A 23,297-nucleotide genomic window follows, 5' to 3' on the forward strand; every position below is an offset into this window, starting at 1 on the left:
GTTTTGGGGATGGGCAGTAGACATGGTTGCACAACATTGTGGCTGTACTTAATAACTCTATAAACTATACCCTTTATGGTCAAGGTGGTAAACTTTACGAATATTTTACCACAGTTAGACCTTTCCATCACATTTTTTCATCTGTCCCTGTTTTCTTAGTGTCAGCCTCTCCTGCTGTCTGATTTCTCTTCATGTCCAAACACACTTCAGACTTCCTTTTCCTTTATTCACCCCCTAAAATACCAGCCACAATGCCTTTTTCCCTCTTGCTTTTCCAAACAAGGTATCTTACAAGAAGAGTCACACTCAGCATCTCCATTCTTCACCACCACTTGCTTTTCTTACTGATCAAAAACCCAGTATTCATTTACAGCACAGTTCTAGAATTTGCTGTACAATGGAATAGCTGCTCATTGCATGTAGCTATTTTAAATTTAATTAACATAAATTAAATTTAAAAGTCGGTTCCTCAGTAGCACTAGCCACATTTCAGGTACTCAACAGCCACACGAAGCTGGATGCTAATGTTTCGGATAGTGTAGACACAGAACGTTTCCATCATCTCAGCCAGCACTGTTCTTGAACAGGATTCTCAAACTCATGAGAATCGCTTTGAGAGCTTGTTAAAACACAGAGTTCAGGCTCCACACTCAGCATTTCGGATTCAGGAAGTCTAGGGAACTGGCCAAGAATTTGCATTTCAGGGGTGCCTGGGTGGCTTAGTGGGTTAAGTGTCCGACTTGCGCTCAGGTTATGGTCTTGTGGTTTGTGGGTTCCAGCCCCACACCAGGCTCTGGTACTGACAGCTCAGAGCCTGGATCTGCTTCTGATTCTCTGTTTCCCTCTCTCTCGGCCACTCCCCCACTCGCACTCGCACTCTGTCTCTCTCTCTCTCTCAAAACTAAATAAATAAATAAATATTTTTAAAAAGAAAAAAATTTGCATTTCAGCAGGTTCCCAGATGATCTCGATGCTGCTGGCTATCCTAGCAGAACCCTCTCTTGCTTCCCAGTGAATTACTATCACACCAATCCAACGGTCTCTTAGTCCTCATTTCAAACTGCAACTGACAGTCCAAATCTGACCACAAATTCTTTTTTTTGTCCTACTTTCCTGATGATGTTTTATTTTGATCTCTCACTAGTACTATTGGTCTCTTTGCTGACTTCTATCATCCGGTTAATAGGGCCCATCACCAGCTTTGTGCTCACTTCGGAGGGAAGGTTTGCACCTGTGTTGTTTAGGCCACCTCATATGTATGGTTCGATGGCTGTCAAATAAACATCGCTTTATTTCTAAGGCCATATCTTCAGGTTTGTGGGATACCTGTATTTGAATATACCCCTACTCCTGAACACTATGATTTTAAAAACAAAGCGGCTGTATCTCTACCCTCTCTGGCCAATGAGCTGATGCTTCCCAGATGTCTGATAATTGTTGCCATGCATTTCTTTAAGTGATGTTAAGATGCTTGCATGAAAAGCTCCATAGAAATGTCAAGTATTATGTGTACCTGTTCATTAAATATTCATGCACTTAGAGAAGTCACCACTACAGTATGCTGAGTAATTTCCTTAATGCCTTTCCTCCTGGTGACCAACTGTTTTATAGACTTAATCTGTTTAATCCTTTCCATGAGGTATAGTGAGGGTCACACACGAATATGCCGATTTTCAAATCAGGAACTGAGGTGCAGAAAAGTTTAAAAGAATGACCAGAGTCACAAAGCTTGTTACACATCTGCCAAGGAACTTCAGTTCCTATTCATGACTCCCTTGCTAAGCCCCAACTCTCTTGCAAAGCCCCCAACTCCCATGCAAAGCTCCCACTATTAGAGAACACTAAGCTTCTGGATTTAAACATAAAAAGAAATTGCTAAATGTGATTCAGCGCATACTTCGCATAATGCATTTCTGTGACACTTCATAGTAATGAGATAATTACCATGGGTACAGTATTAGAGTATACATATTCTGATAAGTTACAGCTGTAAGAAATCAGTAATGGCCATTAATCATTCCATGTTCATTCTTTACAAATCGCAGACTAGAAGTTAAACTGCAGAGTCCCGAAAAACCGAAGACAAATTTTATAGTCGTCATTTCTGCCTTTTAGATGAAGAGTTTATGAATACAATCATTTCTCCCTAATTTAAACTAATTTGGGCAAACAGCTGCCTAAATTGAGAAAAATCTGAATTGAAGTGTAGTGGTAAATACATACTGCATGTATATATTTAAAAGTAACAACTGCAATTCCAACTAGACCATCAAACTGTTTGTAAATAAACATCCTTGGGGAACTACTTTAATTAATATATGAGAAGAGTTCATAATACATGTATCAATTGTTTATTTAAATTTGAGTCTCTTGAGTGCTTGAGGCCCATTTCTACCTTAGGTTAGAAATAGTAGGTTAAGCATTCTGACTGTTCCCCTTATAATCTTTATTATACCTATTTTTTTTTTTTTTTACATAGTAAGCTCTCTTTTTTTGTACATAAGAATACATATCGAGTTGGCCCTTAGCCAAGTTACAGCTAAAGGCAAAATTATCAGGAATTGAATTAATCAGGTTTTACTACACAATGCGTAGAAACAGCAACAGACACAAACTTTTTCATTTCAAATTTAGGAATTAGTTACATATTTTATTTTTTATTTATTTTTAATTTGTTAACGTTTATTTATTTTTGAGAGAAAGAGAGAGAGACAGAGTACGAGTGGGGAAGGGGCAGAGAGAGAGGGGAGACACAGAATCCAAAGCAGGCTCCAGGCTCTGATGCGGGGCTTAAACCCACGAGCCGCAAGATCATGACCTGAGCCAAAGTCAGACACTTAACTGGCTGAGCCACCCAGACGCCCCAGGAATTAGTTACATATTTTAGAAAAGAACCAAATGTTAGTTGGTTCATCTTCCGTGTATATCCCAATTAACTCGAGAGTAAAATTCCTGGCTGCTAGATTTATAAGGAATTGTAGAGACTATTTTGCCCAGGCAAAAATGGAGGTAGAAATAATCAACTGACTTCCACAGAACACACAGCTTGGTTGTGAGAGAAGTGATCTTAGGACCCAAGGCCCCTGACTCTAAGTGTTAAGATTAGGCCCACGCCCATCCACCCCTTATAGGTGAAATATGTGATGGTGAACACGCAGAAAAGGCAGACAGCTCCTACCTATAGCCTGGTCCAGTATCTAATTACCCAAACTGGCACATTCAGGCTCGTCATGTAATTTAAGGCCATTTATCCAGAATCATTCATAGGAGAGAGAGAGAGAAGAGCCATACACAGTTCTATAAGTTAACCAAACTGCGGTCACCAGAATAGGAACATCGCTGCTGTCTGTGTTTGACAAGTGTTATACATAATGGGAGCTTTTTCCAGGAGACACTTAGGAGCAAAGTGAAAATGTGCAACAGGCTGTGAATTTCTTTGAAAGCAGGGGTCTTATGGATCTTTCACATTCTCTGTACCCCGCTCAGTACCTGATACCAAGCCGGTCATCAAATAATGAAAAATCCTTTTAAATGAAGCATGTAATTTACACACTTTTGTTTTGTTTGAAGATAATTGTGATTAGGATTTAAGGTTTTTTGTTTTGTTTTTTGGGCTTTTTTTTTTTTTTTTTTTTTTTTTTTGCAAATTTACTAAAGCTAAGAAACCGTTGCAGAAGAATTTAATGAATTCCTGCTCTCTGACTTAAAATGAGGCTCCCAGTTACTTAGTAACTACCTGCCAAGTTCAGCTGCCCATCTGAGTTAACAGTGCCTCCCAGAGTGATGTTTAAAAGCGAGTCACTGATTTGAATCCAGAGTCCAAATAGAGACTCTGTGAGAGCTGGAACAAGCTTTGGAGACTGGACAGGCCAGCCCTCTCATTTTATAATTGAGGAAGCAGAGGTCCAGAGAGGTTAAGAAACTGCTGCCCGATCACATAATTAAGTTTGTTTAGTTGCTGCGCTTTAGTGAGATCTGGAAAGCGCCACATGCATATTTTTGCTTTTCAAGTTCCTGACATTTTCTGTTGTGTACACTCAGGGTATTTTTAAATACTGATAAGCATGTGAATGCAGACCTCATTTAGTTAAATCCGGCAGTGTGGGCTGTCTTCAGTGAAATCTATTACATTGCCTTGCTTGATGCCTTTATGTTCAGCTCTTTTTGATTTGTGGTGTTCAATTGGACAAAAGGTAACAACATATTCATTGCAGTAAAAATCTTCCCCCTTTTTTTTATAGTCACGTAACTTCAAATATATCCCTAAAGTCATCATTTGTTGTTACAAAAAATTTTACTTCAGAACTGAGACCAAGGTGAAAAAAACTCTGTCCCAGGGGAGTTTTAGAGAGCTGTAACCATGCAAAAGTAGGCACTTACAGAAAATATTATGCAAACCTAACTGTAGCATTATAATGGAAACTGCATAAATAATATCTGGATGGCTAGGTAAGAAAGATAAAACCATTGAAATACATACTTTCGACTCTACGCTGTTACAGTACATTGACAATGCACCACAATTTGAACAGGAAGTTGACAAACTCTGAACCTGTTACAGGCAAAGTAATTTATTGCATGGGGCGTGGGGCTGGAGCAGGGAATCCTGACTATCATTCCTTGTTCTTCCTCTGAAGAACATTCCCTCTTACACTGTGGCCCCAGTCTCTCTGTGCCTCAACATTCCTTCTCTGCAACCCTGAGGTCGGGTTGGGATTATCCCTGTGAAGTAACATTTACTAAGCCTCGGGGAATGGTCACTATTCAGAGCCTCCTAAATACTGGCACACTTCCACCTGCATTGAGGTTTCACTTAGCACCATCTCTGACTATACTCGTCTGGCCGGTAGTTAAGGGATAAAGGTGAAGTATACTTTGAATTTGGGATCGAAATTGGGAGACAAACACTTTTCAAAAAATATGTTGTTAAACTCTGGACCAAATAGCAATTGTTGAACTACTTGCCTCAAGACCATGTCTGTGTCATATTAATTTTATGTAAGTTAGGGATAGCTTTCGCGATTTGCTTGGTCAACTATACAGGAATGATGTTGAACTTCCCTCCAAATTCACATCTTGAAGCCCTAATTCCCAGTACCTCATAATGTGACTGTATTTGGAGGTTTGGCCTGTTAAGAGGTGATGAGGCCAAAATGAGGCCGTAAGACTGGGCTTTAACATGACCGGTGTCTCTATACGAAGAGAAAATTTGAACACACAAAAAGGCACCAGAGATGCACACGCACAGAGAAAAGGCCATGTGAGGCCACAATGATATGGTGGCCACCTGCAAACCAAGAAGAAAGGCCTCAGAAGAAACCAGACCTGTCAACACACCTTGATTTTGGACTTCCAGCCACCTGTCAGAAAATTAGTTGTTGAAGACACCCGGTCTGTAGTATTTTGTTACGGCAGGCCTGGCAAACAAATGACTTCACATATTTTACCTTTTGCAACCAACTTCTATCACTGTGAAATCTGAAGTTAGCATTACAGGTGACTATTTTTCTTCCAGTGTGTCTTTATCCTTCTGGATAAGTCCACACTTCATAATCTGGCAAACAAGCTTTTCACGATCTCTTTGGCTCTTACTTCTCCAACCTGTTTCTCAGCTCTTCCCCTTGCACCCTGGCTCAAGCCAGACACAACTATTTGAAGTTTCACTTAGAAGCCACGCCTTCTTTCTCCTCTGGCTTCTTCCCTTACTGTGAGTCTAAAGTCTCAGTTTCCATTTCAGTCCCTGCAGGACTGAGGCGTGCCCCTCCTTTGGGCTTCCACAGCACTGGTGCCCACAGCAAACAACCTTGACCTTACTCATCTGCTTTTCTTTCCCCTCCATTCTGAAAGCTCTTAAGGTCAGAGACTAAATCGTATTCACTAATGTGCCCTAGTGCCTGATATATAACCCAGCACATAGTCGGGACTGAATCAAAGCATGAACAAATTTGTGCCAGATAGAATCGTTATTGAGTGCCCAACGTAGGTAAGACATGGAGAGGACAGAGATATGTTTAAACCAGATTACTAGTTGTGTTAGTTTGTTAAGGCTGCCATAACAAAGTAGCACACACGCTGGGTGGCTGCAACAACAGAAATATGTTTGCTCATAGGTCTGGAGACTGAAAGTCCAAGATCAAGCTAGTTGTCAGGAAGATTGGTTTTTTTCTACCTTGGTTTATAGATGGCTGTCTTTTGTGTGTGTGTCTTCACTTTAACTTTAACTTTAAAGACCCTATCTCTAGATACGGTTAAATTCTGAGGTGTTCTGGGGTTAGAGCTCCAACATGTATCAGTTTGGGGAGGGCATAATTTAGCCTATAACATTAGTCATGAGCACTGGCTTTATAGATGTTTGCCATTTGGGGTATCCGTGGGGTTAAATGTAGACTACTACCTTGCTGACTCCTTTGGAAAATTATTTGCCATAGAGGTTCGATAATAAGTGTACATTTTCATCAAGAAAGGGGCATTTTGGAGTTGATTGTTGTTTCAGGGGCTGGAGTGGGCGATTGAAAATCTTGGGAAATCCACACCCCCAAGAATAGAGTAAAACCCCAGAGGACTAAGGTAATGAAAACACTTCAGAATCTGAGGGTGACCGCCAGCATTGCCATCCTCCCTGGAAGTTCCCATCCTGAAATGGCTGGTACTTGGTTAGCCCCCGGAAGTTTGGTGGTCACATGTCCAGTTCCTACCCAGGAGATGAAAACGTAGGGACCAAAGGCTTTCCTCGGATCTTCAGTACTCATTGACTTTCAGGACTGGGAGGACTCTGTTGGAGCACGATCAAGCCTTGTCTTTGGGCTTCAGATTGGACAGAGAGGATTTACACTTCTGCCCCTTAAAGGGATAAGAAAAGGTCGACCCAGGCTCAGCCTTGGTCACTCCCTGTACATAATTGAAAATGCTGCCCACAGAAGTCAGAGTGAGGTTGCAGGGAAGAGGCTGTATGAGTGACTCTGACTGTTGCTATAACAACAGTACCTTGGTCTAATTTCTTTTGAAAAATGAATTTCAGCTGGTGGGATGAAACCAAGCAGCTTCTCCCCACAGATGAACGCTCTGCCCACAGCCTCCAGAGCTCTGCTGTCTATGGATTGAGTGCACGGGGTTGTGCATGCCGCTGCCTGGTTGAAAATGCTCAGAGCCAGTTAAATCACACCTGTGTTCACCCAAATGCAAGAATGTGCCTGTGTGCATGTGGACGTCTTCACCCACGGGCCATTCATCCTGGAAAGAAAAACTCTCTAGTTCTGCCTTGCCTCCCCGTTTGTGAACAAAGTTACTCTAAAGACATGTAAATAACGGCAATCACCTTGCTGGTGAATGAAGGCGAGTTCCCGTAGCTTTCAGTTGTGGAGTAAAAAAACCTGCGATGGAATGGAGGTCTGGGAGTCAGACACTGTCTAGAAATAAGAATAACGTCCGGTTTGCTCACTCGCTGAGATGGGGTGTGTGCAGGCGGGAGGAATTGAGAATTCTCTAACAGGAGGTAGCTCTCAGCTTTGCTTTTGCTTTCTTTTCTTACAAAAAAGAACAAATGTCTGACCTCTTTGAGGGAAACACGAGGCTTTTTCGTAGACAGGAGACCTTACTGCAATACTTTTGTTTTCCAAAGGGAGATAATGCAAAAGCAGTGTCAGGTCTGGGTGCTGTTGGCTGTTTGTGTCCCCTAAACTGGTGCAGGACATAAGTGCCACTGAGGAAAATGGTCTCCTGGAAGGGGCTAAAAACTAAAATGAGAGATTCTCGTTGAAAAGAAGGGACATTTTGAGTAAACAGTGAAATAAAAATATTCTTGATATTTTACCCAAGGGAAAGAAAAGTACTCAGCCTCCCTGAAGTATTCCTCCCAGAGAATAAACAAATGGAAATCTCATGCTTAGTTCTAACTTGCCTATTCTTTGGTCTGTGTTGTTGGTGTAAGTCTCCAGCTGTGAATGATGCAGATAAGATCTGATCTTTTCATTTGCCCTCTTCCTCCCTATGGTTTTTTTCTTCTTCCTCGACAGCCTCCTTCACACTCCTTTCTTTATGGCTCTAAATAAAATCCCATTAGGAATTTCAGATTGTAATCTGAGGTCATGCATATAGGCATGTTTGAATACATAACATATGCATGACTTCTAGTAAGAGATATCAGAGATATTCCTAAGAAAATTGTTTCTTGTCCTTAAAAATAAATGTAATGTAATGCGCACGTGTGTGTTTATGTATATGAAAAGACAGAGCAATTCAGGGTTCAGATTGCGGAATTCTGATGGCAGCCACAGAGCTCAGAGGAGCTTTTCCAATGGCCAGCTTCCAAGTAAAGGAAGCTGCCACCGGGATGCACACATTCACTCCCTCTGGAAGTTTTCAGGGCTGCCGCATTCATCACTTCTCAAACACATGCTCCATTTGCAAGAGTAACATCTTCCTCGTAGAGGAGCACAATGCTTTTCTGTGAACCAGGCAGATCTGACTGGAAGACGTGAACACATCGTCCTTAGACCGCCATGACACAGGTGCCTAAAACACTTCCCCAGAATTTCTAAGCAAGGTTTGCTCATGTTTAATCAGGACAGGAGTCATCAGACGCAGAAGAGCAGAGTAGGTGAGAATAAGTGGAACTAAGAACGGCTCTGCTGTGTGCCCTGCGACAAATTACTATCCACTCTGAGTCCATTCCTCATCTATCATGGAGTTGTGAGGATTGATCAAGATAATATATGTAAAGCATTTAGCTTGATGCCTGGTACAGGGTAAGCTCTCAGCCAACTAGAATATTAAATGACAAGGATATCTTGAAACATTTAGTAAGCAGTGAATCAAATTCTTGGGTACAAACTTAGAAGTTTAGAGCCTTCTAGTGAAAACTATGGGAGGAGATTTGAAAATCAGATAACCTTGACATTTGCAGAGATAACAGTCCCAAATTTTAACCAGTAGTTAATAATTGTTGAAGTACCAGTTGGAACTACATGTATGAAGCTTGTGAAAAATATCCTAACTTCAGATATAAAAAATAAAAAGTACACAGGGTTCGTGTGACTTGTGATGAAAAATAATTTATTCGTTCAATTGAGACAAAGGCAGGAGCCTATATGAACATTTATGTATTTGGAAGTACGGAGATTTGAGATCTTGGGATTTAGCATTTCTAAATGTCAAGGGCCCTGACTGCCACCGCTGCTGATGTTTTATGATCCCTTCCCAATTTGTTGTTGTATATTCAGTTGGTGCTCGTTACACGTGTAAGAAAAACTAAAGGATAAAAGCATTCATAAAAATTCAGCCACACACACACAAATTTTAAATGCTTTTATTTTTTTTTACTTTTTAAATATTTTTTAACATTTTGTTTATTTTTGAGAGACAGAGCGAGACAGAGCTTGAGCCGGGGAGGGACAAAGAGAGAGGGGAGGCATAGAATCAGATGCAGGCTCCAGGCTCCAAGCTGCCAGCACAGAACCTGATGTGGGGCTCGAACCCCTGGACCATGAGAAGATCATGACCTGAGCTGAAGTCAGACGCTCAACCGACTGAGCCATCCAGGTGCCCCCAAATTTTAAATGCTTTTAAAGAGTACCTTACTCTGGCACCTCGCGGCTGGAACTGGGTGAGCATCCATGTTTCAAACCCTGAAAAGAGGCATGATCACTCTTGTGTATGCCTAACTCTACTTGGAAATAGGGTTTTAAGTCTGACTCATAGCAGAAAGGAGAAAGATCATGGTCATTTCTAAAAATAACCTCAAAGTCCCCCGGAATGTTCTCAATGGCCCTTGAGCGGGGGTGCTGAGCAGTGCCCCAGCATTCCCTTGGGCCTCTGTGGCTGAGGTTACAGATGCCCACCAGGAGGGTGAGGCCCCTTTTAAGATGATCCTTTTCTTCCTGGAGCATTTCAGAATGGAGATTTCTAACTGCTCGGGGCTGACATTCCGTCCAGAGACCCAACCTTTCTCAATGATCGGGCTCAGAGAAGCTGCACCCTGGGATGGTCACAAGTATAGGTTTTAAACTCTTGGCTTTCAGGAAAATAGCCTGTGTGTATGTGTGTGTGTATTTTTACTTCATATGGTTTTTATTATGTAGTAAAGTTGTTTTCTCTCTAAAATAATGTTAGGAGTATATAAGGCTGACAAGGGAAGAGTTCAGGAGTTGTGATAAGATTGTTCTTTTTCATTTTGTGTTGCTCTGCCCTTCACATATATCTCCTTTTTTTTTTAAGTTTAAAAAAAATTTTTTTTAATGTTTATTTTTTTGAGAGAGGGAGAGGGAGACAGAGCATGAGCGGGGGAGACGCAGAGAGAGGGAGACACAGGAGCTCCAGGCTCTGAGCTGTAAGCACAGAGCCTGACGTGGAGCTCAGACTCACAAGCTGCGAGATCATAACCTGACCTGAAGTTAGACGCTTAACTGACTGAGCCACCCAGGCGCCCCGACATAGATCGCCTTTTAAAAAAGTACTCAAGGGGCGCCTGGGTGGCGCAGTCGGTTAAGCGTCCGACTTCAGCCAGGTCACGATCTCGCGGTCCGTGAGTTCGAGCCCCGCGTCAGGCTATGGGCTGATGGCTCAGAGCCTGGAGCCTGTTTCCCATTCTGTGTCTCCCTCTCTCTCTGCCCCTCCCCCGTTCATGCTCTGTCTCTCTCTGTCCCCCAAAAAATAAATAAACGTTGAAAAAAAAAATTTTTTTTTTTTAAATAAAAAAAAAATAAAAAAGTACTCAAAACTTTTTTGACAAAACTTTTGTCAATACATGTCTGACATGCGTTTACTTTGGGTGTGGTCTTTGTTCGTAGGACTGAGTCCACCCCTCAGCACTTGGCACATGGGTATACAGCGTGCCCTCGGTTCATTTGAATGAAAGTGAAGCTGGGGCGCCTTGGGTGGCTCAGTCGGTTGGGCGTCTGACTTCCGCTCAGGTCATGATCTCGCGGTCCGTGAGTTCGAGCCCCGCGTCAGGCTCTGTGCTGACAGCTCAGAGCCTGGAGCCTGTTTCAGATTCTGTGTCTCCCTCTGTCTCTCTGACCTTCCGCCATTCATGCTCTGTCTCTCTCTGTCTCAAAAATGAATAAACGTTAAAAAAAATTTTGAATGAAAGTGAAGGTAAGTATATAAATATGGAGGGAGAAAATGGTCCAGGATATTACTTTGCTCAGAGAAACCTACAATGTAAAAACTAAACCTTTTCATGAAAAGTCTTATAGAAGTCCAGCAGGCTTCTACAGAATTTGAGGTCCTCTGAGGTTTGAAATAAAACAGTCTAGAGCATTGTTTCTTAGTCCTGTTTGTGAGCTGTCCTGAATTATCATGAATTAACTCAGGAGCATTTTATATGGACATTGGGTTTCTGTGTGTATGTGTATTTTTTTAAAAAATCAAACCAACAATTTCAGAATGTCAGAACTCCAACAGAATTCTTATTCTAGATCAGAATTTCTAAAAACTAGGGGTCCTGGGCCAACTACCTCAGAGGAATTGAGGTCTTTATTAAATTTCTTTAGGGACACCTGGGTGGCTCAGTCAGTTAAGCATCCAACTCTTGACTTTGGCTCAGGTCATGATCTCAGTGCCATGAGCTGGAGTCCCCACTCAGGCTCTGCACTGACAGTGGGGAGCCTGCTCGGGATTCTCTCCCTGCACCTCCCCCACTCGTGTGCGTGTGCTTGCGCGCTCTCTCTCTCTCTCTCTCTCTCAAAATAAATAAATAAACTTTAAAAAATTTTTCTGTAGATACCTGTGCCTCCAACCTGTGTCCCACTCTGGATCCCACCTTGACCTACTAAATCAGAAACTGTGCAAATGGGACCAAGAAATCTGCATTTGTAACAGCTCTCCAGGTCACTTTAGAGTTGGATAATGAATGGCCTAGAAAATTGAACCTCTAAATAAACCTCAAAAGATCCTTTCTAAGGGTGCTTAAATCTGGTAGACAGTTCTGGAAGTGTTTTTTGCACACTATCCACATTCTAATAAAATATCTAACACGTGAATACTCTGCGTCCCTTTACAAATACATTAAATAAGCACGTCAAATTTATCCATGTGTTCACAAGCTTATGATCTGCTGGTAGAATGAGAAGAGAATAACCCTATGAAAATTGATACAGTGAATCATCTTCTGGTTTGATCAGAGCAGATAAGAATGGCCAAAATGTTCTCTTTGAGCCTTTAAATTAGTTGTAGCATCTGCAAACTGAAATTCCATTTCGTCTTCAAGTCCTGGGAAATGGTTTTATCTCTGATATGATGAAGAAAGTTCACTCACACTTTTGGTTGGTGAGTGCAAAACCCCTTAAAGTCTTGGTATGGAAATTTAAAATTCAACCATGAAAATATCCAGCATTTTGAGTTCACACACTTGTCAAAACATCTGACCTTGGTAATGGCACATGAAGTCTCTGGGTTTCAGTTTCAGCTTTCCTTTACACAATTCTCCTCCTATGCTATCTGGTTGTTCTGATTCCCTGAACCCATAGGGTCCTCAAAAATATTAAGCAGGGGACAGTCCACAAGCCATTTCCAGCATCTCAAAATAACCAAAATAAATTGTACATTTACTTAATTATCATGAAAACTCTAGGCAGACCACTATTTTCAAGTGCATACTTTGGGGAACAATTACATAAATTTGGTGTAGTTATTTGAGAGATTGCTCTAGCATTCATTTGTACAGCCTCACGAAGAAAAAGGAAGGCAGTTACAGTACAATGTGTTTAAGAATGCCACAAGAGCACGTGGATGGTCCCTGGGATTAGGACTTGTGGGAGGGACTGTCAAGAGTGACTGTATAGAAGGTAATGTGTAAACTGATTGTGAAGGAAAAATAGAATTGGTCAGGTGAAGAAGTTGGATAAGAGTATATATAACGCATGCAAGGGCTCAGAGAGACAGAGAATGGACATTGTATGTCCTGAGAACTGCAAATAATTATGTCTAGCCAAAGATTTAGAGCTGACTGGTGTTGGGGGACAGGTGGAAAGGAAGAAGGTTAGAGGTGATAGCTAAGACAGGAGAAGTAAGTAAGCAGAGATGAGGATTGAGTTGTGGAGGGCCTCTGTGCTGGATTTAGATGATGCTGAAGACAGTGGACAGCTCCAGAAAAGCTGTGCAGGTGAAGAATGGGCATGATCAGTTTCACACGTTATAAAGAAATTCACAGCCATAGTGTACAGAATGGGTTGGAGGGGAGCAAGCAAGCCTGGGGCAGAGAGAGTCATTCAGAAGCTGCTGCAGAAAACAGGAGAGAAGTGTTGATGATCTGAACTAATGCAGTGGCACTGGGGGTGGAAGATGAAACTAAAATTCAAAGATGATAAGAACAGATAGTTCTTGAGGTATAATTGGGTGTGGGTGGTGGGGAAAGAGTGGAATCAAAGATGATTCCTGAAAACAGTGTGAGAGAGCATTATGACGATTAGCATCGGAGTCCAGTGCTGGTGATGAAGGCACAGCCAGACTCTGCCATCCAGGGTGTGGTGTGGGCTCTGCAGTCAGACCTGAGTCTGAATTTGAACCTGGGTTGAGCCACTTCCCCACCCCCAAACCCCAGCTCTGTAATTTTGTAATCTCAATCTCTCTATGCCTGAAGTTCTTTCTCCATAAGACAGTTACAATAAAGCCTACCTTTTAGAACCATTGTCTCCTATGAGACAAGGAATCTGATGGCTTACCCCAATGGCTTTCATCTTAAAGACCTCATTATTAATAGTAACCTCATCCTCTATAGTACCAGGCTTCGTCCATGATCCTGCCCAGTTTCATGCAAAATCAAGGACAAGGCAATATGAGTTTTTTTGAACTTACTAGCACTGCTAAAAGTCAAAAGGCAGAAAGAACCTCTTTTTGTGTGTGGATATTCTGGCCCAGGGGACCCCTAAGGGAGCCCCTCCATGCCAGCAGAGGCCTGGTAATCTTAGCTATGTTCCTCATCCCTGTTATGGGTGTCATCTACCCCCACCAGAACACTGACCTTTTCCCTGTAGACCCATAAGACCAGCACATGACCTGTCCCAAAGGTTTTATATGAGGATAAAATACGATTCTGTGTGAAAGTGCTTTATAACCCCAAAGGCAAAGCTATTCATCTTACTATTGGTCCAGCTGTCATATCACCCCTCCCAAACCATTCTGTCTCCTCCTCTCAGTTTCTCTCTGTGTCTATCAGTTCCTCCCTCTCCCTACCCCCACCCCCACTTCTGTCTCTCTCTGTCTCTCTCATGTGCACACACACACACACACACACACACACAGTTTCACAGAAACACAAGCTATCAAGCCACACAGTAGATGGGAGACTCACGCTCAAGCCATTATGGAGGAGGAATTGTTTCCTTCAGAGTAATTGACACATGATAGCAGCCCATATTGTCATAGGCACTGGATGAACAGCGTGCTTCAGCCCCTGCCACCGCAGCTTCCCTTAATGGGAGAAAACATTTATATGTAATAATAGTAATACAGGGACAAGGGAGCTGATGCTCAGTAAAGAGTTTCTGTGATTCTTCCACAAGGGCACAAATCATACTAAGAAGCATCCAGGTTTGTACAGCAGAAGGACCAGGGAGTCCCTAAGATAAAGCCATTTGAGCTCAGACTCTTATCTGAGTCCTTGGGTGGCAGGGGCTCACAGGGATGCCTCCATATTCGGTGAACAGTCCTCCTGCTCATTGAGCAGAGTGCTTGTGAGTTCCTCAGCCTTCTCAAGCTCACAGGTTCTATCTCTTCCTGCCTGCTTCCTTCTATCTTCCAAGAGGGGCGTAAGAGAATTAGACTCTCAGACCTCCTTTCCATACGGCAAAGGATGATGAAACAGACAATACGGATACTAAGATTGCTCTAAACTGTTCTGGACACAACTAAACAAAACATGGAACTACAACATAGCATATTCAATGATGTCTTTCTTATATTCCCAAATGCTGATACATGAAATCTATGTCAAGATACTGGTTAAAGGGGCCAGCGGTAGAGAATATTAGGCCCTCAAGGAAATGGAAATACTCAGCAGTTCCATTCAGGTCGTCACATGCTGAAAATGCATTTGATTTGAACCTCAACAATCTAGTGCTGTTCTACAATCTAGGACACGAATGCATTAGCACTTGGACTTGGGCTTGAATTGCAAATTTGATTTTTGTTGTTCATATTAAAAAAGCTACACCAGATGCTTAGAAAACATTAGGATTTTGCCAGCTAGGGAACAGAAATATTATCATTCTACCTATTTGTATTTTGAAGACCCAGAAAGCAGTCTATCTCCGTTGCAGTTTTGAGTATGGTATCACTGAATTTTAAAGGTAGTAATAGCTAAGACTTAGTTTGGTGCTTACTGGGTACCAGGCTTGAAGTTAAGTGTTTTCCATATTATTACATTTAAGTTCGTTCTCACAGTACCTCTATGAGCTAAATATTATTAACCCATTTTGCAGATATAGTAACCAAAACTTAGGAGAAATTAAATAAGTTTTCCAGGATTCATTCATTTAACAGATAATTATCGACTATCAACTATGAGCTACTGGGGTCCCAGTAGTGAACAATACAGAAAAATCCCTCCCGTCATATAACTCACTTTCTAATGGAAGGGATCACAGCTAACATTTATTAAGTACCAGACAACATTTATATGTATTAACTCTTAGGCAGAGGGAGGAAGTCTTGGGTTTGAACCCAGGCATTCTAACTACTGGGCCAAGACTCCTGTTTTTGTATTACTGCCCTATACTTCCCTACCCAGGTAGGCCCCCTCAGCTGGGAAGAGGTGAAATTTGGGGTTCCCAGATGGACCTACCTTTCAGCATGTTCTAAGCCACCACTGTTTTACAGAGGAACAAACAGACCATTTGTCTTTATTTCCCCATCCTGTCCCATCCATTTCATGACCTAGAACAGAATGATGGACATGAACTTTCTAAAATAAACTCAGTTTCATTTGTACAAGTGCCTTTTTTTTTTAACATCGCTTCAGGTGATGCCGAGGGCCCCAAGTCTTCTCTTCTTTAGGCCCTAAAGCTGTGATATTTGAACGTGCTGCTGTGTGTTAGAGCTGCATTCAAATATCGGCCATGCCTATGATCACAACCACGATTTTCTGGTATGTTCAATAAATAACATAATTATCTAGCAGTTGCTACCTAATAGGATGGATTGAACTCGTGTTTTCTTTGAAGTCAAACTCCAGTGTGTCCCAGTTAGACCCTTGTTTTCAGCAATTCTGGGGCTTCTACCAAGTGAATGCAGACAGTGTTAGGTCTTGTGATTAAACATATAAGATTTGGGAACAGGGGTTAGACTGGATTTTTATTCAAGGACCTTTTCTGTTTACTTTTGAAATGGAATTCTCTACTTATGAGAGAATAGCAATAAAGTGGCACTGCTTAGAATCCCCCACATCATCTGCAGATTGGTTTTATTATACATAGGGTTCCTCCAGAGCCTTGGCAGTTCCACGTGTGAGTGAAGAATGGGGTCAGAGGGAATTCTGCTCCTCTCTTCCTTGCTTCTATAATACACTGCACCTTTGCCAAGAATAGGAGAGTGCCCAGGTGGAGGACCATTCTGCCTCCCCCCTCCTCATGCCGTCCTGCCTTCAACTCTGCAGAGTTACTGAAACCCCTTGTAACCTGACTTAGTCTTCCTTTGGTCTTTCAGCAGGCACTTCCCAGGAGCTACTCTTTGCCAAACTCTTTCACCAGAGCCCCACACATAGGCCCTTTGTGACAGAAAGGACGGGGGCAGACAGATGAATTAGGTTTATAGTTAATAAATCCATAGGGTTAGCAAGAGTTTTCTAAATTGGACTTCTCAAATAAGCCCACCTAAGTGGACACAACACTCTGCAGGGTAAGAGTTCCCATTACTCTTGTAGAGTCTCCAAGTCTGGCCTTCCTTATGGTCAATAAGGCTGCCTCCTGCTCTGACTAAAATTCAACTCTTCCAGCTTCTGTGAGTTAGACAATAGAATTAATTATTCAATTTGTCATTACTTATTAACTGCTGCTATGAACCTGAACACTAGGTGCAGCCCCATGAATACACAGTAAACAAGTCAGTCATAGTCCCTGCCTTCTTGGAGCTCACTAAACAGACATTTACGCAGTTGCCCCAAAGTATGGGAGAAACTGTAATGGGGAAGTGGAGATTGCTTGGAAAAACTTATTCCAGGATATCCAACCCAGTATCGGGGGGTCAAAGAAGGTACCTAAAGTAGTTAGCGTGCAGAAGGGATGTAAGATTTCCTAGAGGAAGTAAAATCTAAGATATAACCTGAAAGATAGGTAGCTGTTAACCTGGGGGTGGGGAGGCAGAGGGGGAAGAATATGTTTCGGTGGGGGGGTGGTGGGGGTGGGAAACAACATGTACAGTGCCCTGGAGGCTGAAGGAAGCTTGACACATTTAAGAACCTGAAAGAGTTTCAGGGGAGTTGATAGAAAATGTTTGGCAGGGGACAGGGAGGTGATGCCAAACAGAGAAGCAAGAAGATGAGCCTGGAATGATGAGCAGAAACCAGGTGAAGTAGGCTCAGTCTGGATTTTAATCTAAAGGCAATGGAAATCATTTCAGGGTTATAAACAGGAAGGGCAGTATATATCTTGAAAGAGGTAGCAGTTTAGAGAATAGATTGTTGGAGAGCAAAGCAATGGACAAAAGAACAGATGAAGGAGTGAACGGATGGGTGAATGGAGGCAAGGCAAAGAGACCAATCAGGAGACTATTACAACGATCTAGTGAGAGAAAATGGCATTCTGGCCTAGGATAATGGCAGTGAGGTTGGAGATGAGGGGGCATGTTAGAGGGATATTTTAGATGGAGAATCCATAGGACTTGGTGATTGGTGATGTGAGATGTTTTGAGAAGAATGCTCAGGTTTACAGTTTGGGTAGCTGAGGAGACATTGAGTGGGGAAGTGGGTAGATACTGAGACAGTTAACATGGGTGGGGATCGTGTTTGATAATCAGCTTAATGTTGAGACATGTGGTGTTTTAGATGCTTGTGAAGCATCCAGGAAGAAGATGTAGAGTTCAGCAGAGAAGCCTGGACTGGGTACATTGTTATGGGGTCACCAGCCTAGAGAAGATAGTCAAAGCTGTTGTAATGGATGTAATCATGCAGGCCTGTAGAGTGGGCAGGAACAAAACGCGTAAGACCAAATGACACTGAGAAAGAGCAAATGGAGAGAAAGAAGGAAATCCAGGAAAATGTGCTATCATGGAAAGCAACGGAAGCATGCTTTTAGAGACGTGTGGACTGCTAAGTCCCAAAGTGTTGGGAGGTCAAGTAAATAAGAACTGAAAGGAAGTTACGGGTTATGTTAACCATTAATCTTCATCTCTGTGCTACTCAGTAAATGTGTTAAATTCCATGTTCTTAGAGTATTTTTAGTGTTTTTTTTTAAATATTGTTGATTTAATTCCTTGATGTCTTCAGTTAAGATGTGAGAAAAAGTTAAGATGGGTATTAACATCTTCCTTAAGTATAACACATTTGGGTCCAAGTCACATTTAACATCACTTTGGGAAATAATAATAGATGATTCTCTGCTGTAAGAGAAGTACTGCCTTTAACTGTCTCTTTTTCTTTTGTTCCCCACCCTCCAATCTTTAGTTTGTTTTCTGTCTTTCAGCCTCATGGGCTCTTCTTTTGGATAAAACCTTTTCCCACAGAATTTGAAGCCTGGCTACTTTTGAACTTAGACATAGAACATCTTTCTTGTGTGTTCTAATGCATTTAAAAGTTAGTTCACAGCTACATCCCCTTGCTCAAAGAGTAAATGTTGACTTGGAGGTTTACTTTCCCTCTTTCCTGTGTCTTTTCCAGCTTCAAGAGACCGTGAAAAGGAAGTTGGAAGGAGCTCGATCACCACTTAATGGAGACCAACAGAATGGTGCTTGTGATGGGAATTTTTCTCCAACCAGCAAGAGAATACGAAAGGACATTCCCACAGGGATGGAAACCATCAACATGCCGCTGCCTTCAGCTTCTCCTCTTCACCAACTTGACCTGAAGCCTTCTTTGCCCTTGCAGAATAGCGGAAGTCACACGCCCGGGCTTCTAGAAGATCTAAGTAAGAATGGTAGACTCCCAGAGATCAAACTTCCTGTTAATGGTTGCAGTGACCTGGAGGATAGCTTCACCATCCTGCAGAGCAAGGACCTCAAGCAAGAGCCTCTAGATGACCCTACTTGCATAGACACATCAGAAACGTCTCTTTCCAATCAGAACAAGCTGTTCTCAGACATTAACCTGAATGACCAGGAGTGGCAAGAATTAATAGATGAGTTGGCCAACACGGTTCCCGAAGATGACATACAGGACCTGTTCAACGAAGACTTTGAAGAGAAGAAGGAGCCAGAATTCTCGCAGCCGGCGACCGAGACCCCTCTCTCCCAGGAGAGCGTGAGTGTGAAGAGCGACCCCTCTCACTCTCCTTTTGCACACGTCTCCATGGGCTCTCCCCAGGCGAGGCCTTCTTCTTCGGGTCCTCCCTTTTCTACTGTCTCCACGGCCACTAGTTTACCTTCTGCTGCCAGCACTCCCGCAGCTCCAAACCCCGCCAGCTCACCAGCAAACTGTGCTGTCCAGTCCCCTCAAACTCCAAACCAAGCCCACACTCCGGGCCAAGCTCCACCTCGGCCTGGAAATGGTTATCTCCTTAATCCGGCAGGAGTGACAGTGGCTGGTTCAGGGTCGGGCCCCATGGCGGTGCCCAGCTCCGACATGTCTCCAGCGGAACAGCTCAAGCAGATGGCTGCGCAGCAGCAACAAAGGGCCAAACTCATGCACCAGAAGCAGCAGCAGCAGCAGCAACAGCAGCAGCAGCAACAGCAACAGCAGCAGCAACAACAGCAACAGCAACACCAACAGCAGCAGCAGCAGCAGCAGCAACAGCAGCAACATTCAAACCAGACTTCGAGTTGGTCTCCTCTAGGGCCTCCGTCCAGCCCCTACGGGGCAGCTTTCGCTGCAGAAAAACCAAATAGCCCAATGATGTACCCCCAAGCCTTTAACAACCAAAACCCCATAGTGCCTCCCATGGCAAACAACCTGCAGAAGACGACAATGAATAACTACCTCCCTCAGAACCACATGAATATGATCAATCAGCAGCCAAATAACTTGGGTACAAACTCCTTGAACAAACAGCACAACATTCTCACGTACGGCAACACTAAGCCTCTGACCCATTTTAACGCAGACTTGAGTCAGAGGATGACCCCGCCGATGGCCAACGCCAACAAAAACCCCTTGATGCCCTACATCCAGCAGCAGCAGCCTCCGCCCCCGCCCCCGCCACAGCAGCCACCCCCGCCGCCGCCACCGTCTCAGCTCCAGGCTCCCCGCGCGCACCTGAGTGAGGAGCAGAAGCGCATGCTCCTCCTGAAACAGAAAGGAGTGATGAGCCAGCCCATGGCTTACGCCGCGCTTCCGTCCCACGGTCAGGTAAGTGTGAGAGCGAGGCGCCCTTGGAGCGGTGCTAGTGGTGCGTTTCCCACTGCCCACGGGCGATGCTCTCCACGCGGCCGTGGGGGCGGGCTGTAATTACCTGCAGAATCCTTCCTGTACCACCTCCTGTGGTTGCCGGGTTTGGGGTGTTTTTGTTGTTGCTGTTGTTGTTTCTTTTCTCCTAAGAGATGGGAAAGGTTGGTACGGGAGACTTTTCCTGTGTTTGGATGCCTAGGAGTCAAACTTCTTTCATTCCGGCCGGCAGAGAAGAAACCAGAAATCAGGTGAAGTTCTCACTGAGAGAGAGAGAGAGAGAGAGAGGCAGGCCATAGAGGTCGCAGGGCAAACCATGCTGATTCTTCTGTGGCATCTCTCCCGGGTCAAATAGTCCTAGACTCTGGTTGGTGGCAAGGCCAGAGCACTTAGGGGTCTCTGCATCAGCTTTATAAGGCCCTAAACCATGTTCACCTGTCTTACTGAATGGCGAATAATGGAAATGTGGACTCTTGACGTTTCAAGGTGGGAGAGCTTTCTGTATTTTCAAAGGGAAGTGGAGGATAGATTTTTGTAGGACCATTCAGCATTTAAACATTTGTTGCTGAACTAGCACAGTTAGAAGCTGTTTCAACCTCGTGACCTGGGAGTGCAATAAAACCTCTCCGGTTCAGCTCTAATTCAGGAAAATTTGATGGTGAATATATATCTTAGTGCCCGGTACCCGATCAAAATAAATTTTCCTCTTTTCCCACTGTCTTTCTTTATGACATTCTGGTTTAGGGGTGTAGGGCTCTCAGTGGTCTGTGGTAAAAATGAGTGGCAGTCAGTTGGGGAGTGTGAGTCCTCATTGACAAGCATTCACTCCCGTCATCCTGACCAGTATAGCAAGCAGCCAAAGTTCCTTTTTTTTTTTTTTTTTTTTTTTTTTTTTTAACATTTATTTATTCTTGAGAGACAGAGCGTGAGCAGGGGAGGGGCAGAGAGAGAAGGAGACACAGAATCCGAAGCAGCCTCCAGGCTCTGAGCAAGCAGTCAGCACAGAGCCTGATGCGGGGCTCGAACCCACGAACTGAGAGATCATGACCTGAGCCGAAGTCGGACGCACCACCAGTTGAGCCACCCAGGTGCCCCATGTAGCCAAAGCTCCTTAAACAAACCTTATCTTCCTTGAAGGAATAAGGGATTGGAGAAATGCACTGATCTACTGACTTTCCTCCAACATGGGTGAACTCACTGGAGCCATCATTTCACTACCAATTGCTATTTTGTGCCTCAGTCCTCTTAGGATGGTGACATTTGCCTCGTAGTTGAGGATTTTGCACAAGAGTCTTTGCTTTAAGGGCTCTCCTCTGCAAACAGGTTCTAACTAGTGCTTGGATGTGTGTCCACAATTGGACACATTCTAGCACTGGGAAGTACTGCAGGCAGATCTCGCATCACTAGGGGCTGTTGGCATCTTGCATGTCCCAGTAAGGCCATCCCGCCCCACACCCGCCTTCCCTGAGCTCGGTGGAGGCTGCACAGGAGGAGCCCGTGCTGGCCTGCAGAGACAGGCCTGAGCTCTGTGGCTCGATTCTTGTCCTTCACAGCCTTCCAACCCCAAAACCTCACGGTGGTTTCTTGTCTGCACATGCCGGCCAGCTCCAAAGAAATTCTGTCTGGAGGAATAGAAAGATGGTTTGGTTTCCACCAACTGTAATCAGCAGCTGGTAGAAAAACACCATTGAAATGGGAGCTTTTATGTTTTATCTTGGGCTCATTAAAAAAAAAAAATGCCGTTGGAAAATGCAACATTTTATACACTTCAATATTAGGTTCTGTAGGAGGTAAAAATGTAGGCAACGTACAGGGATGTTTGTTGTAGCCCGGACACGTCAGACATTTATGAGATCACAGGCTGTCAGAATGGTCTGTTGTTAATCTTAATACGAATTGTGCTCCTACACTTGCTGTTTTTACGGGAGCTACAGAAAGGTATTTCCTCCGAGCCAGACCTAGGATGATTAATTCCACCTCACAGGCTCTGCAGACACGTGGGTGCCGTGTGAACCCATCCTCACTTCCCACCCTCATTAAATGTCTTGAAATTTGCTAACTTGGGACGAAGTTCTTGTCTTTGCTGGAACACAGATTTTAAAGGTACTTATTTCAGGTCCTTTTGCTTGCCTAACTGTGAGTAACTGAAGCCTTGAGCCACAGAGGTCATGCTTTGAAAGGACTCAGTCAAGTGTAGAAACAAAAGTGATGGTTTTCTGGATTAAATCTGTGGGCTCCTCCTCTTTTCCTTCCATCTCATGAGGTACTTTCAGGGTAGACAGAATCCGCCTGTTTGAGGCCTCATTAGAATAATCACTTCTTAACCTCAAAAAGAACCATCAAGCAAAAAGCACACTTTTTAATGAAATATTAACTCACCACTGTTTGAAACAAGCTTCAAAATACATATATAAACATGTGAATATCTTTCTGCAAACATACCATTTATTTCATGCTTTTACCTGATTGTGGAGCAGTATTTACATAGCTCTCAGAATAGTTAATTACACTATATGCAAGTACATTGCACAAATATGAGCTCAAATTACAGGCATGATATAAAATATAATTATACATAGGTGTAGTTCAAATTTGTTTTCTGCTGTTGCTAGTGAAAATTCACTTTACTGTTTGTTGGCCACAAGGACCACGATCAACACTTAGTTTTAATGAGTGACTGGAAAATCAAAGCCAATAATACTAAAACATTTATTTTAAGGTAATTATCTTATACAGATGTTTACTTACTTGGGATATTTACAGAAAATGCCGTTTCTTTCAGAAATGAATAGAAATTCACTCACCTGGATATTTTTTTTAAAAGAGGGAAGCA

The 23,297-nt window shown here is 43.1% G+C and overlaps 1 protein-coding gene across 2 annotated transcripts in view; it reads left to right on the forward strand.

The window, feature by feature from the left end:
• Positions 1 to 23,297, forward strand: part of MAML3 (mastermind like transcriptional coactivator 3) — a 416,215-nt gene that overhangs the window by 226,704 nt on the left and 166,214 nt on the right. For both annotated transcript variants that reach the window (XM_045467188.1, XM_045467197.1), the window contains exon 2: positions 18,806 to 20,428. In XM_045467188.1, coding sequence (XP_045323144.1) covers positions 18,806 to 20,428 — 1,623 coding nt within the window. The remainder of the gene's footprint in view (positions 1 to 18,805; positions 20,429 to 23,297) is intronic.

Source organism: Leopardus geoffroyi, chromosome B1 (assembly GCF_018350155.1).
Source record: "Leopardus geoffroyi isolate Oge1 chromosome B1, O.geoffroyi_Oge1_pat1.0, whole genome shotgun sequence".
Classification (NCBI taxonomy): domain Eukaryota; kingdom Metazoa; phylum Chordata; class Mammalia; order Carnivora; family Felidae; genus Leopardus; species Leopardus geoffroyi.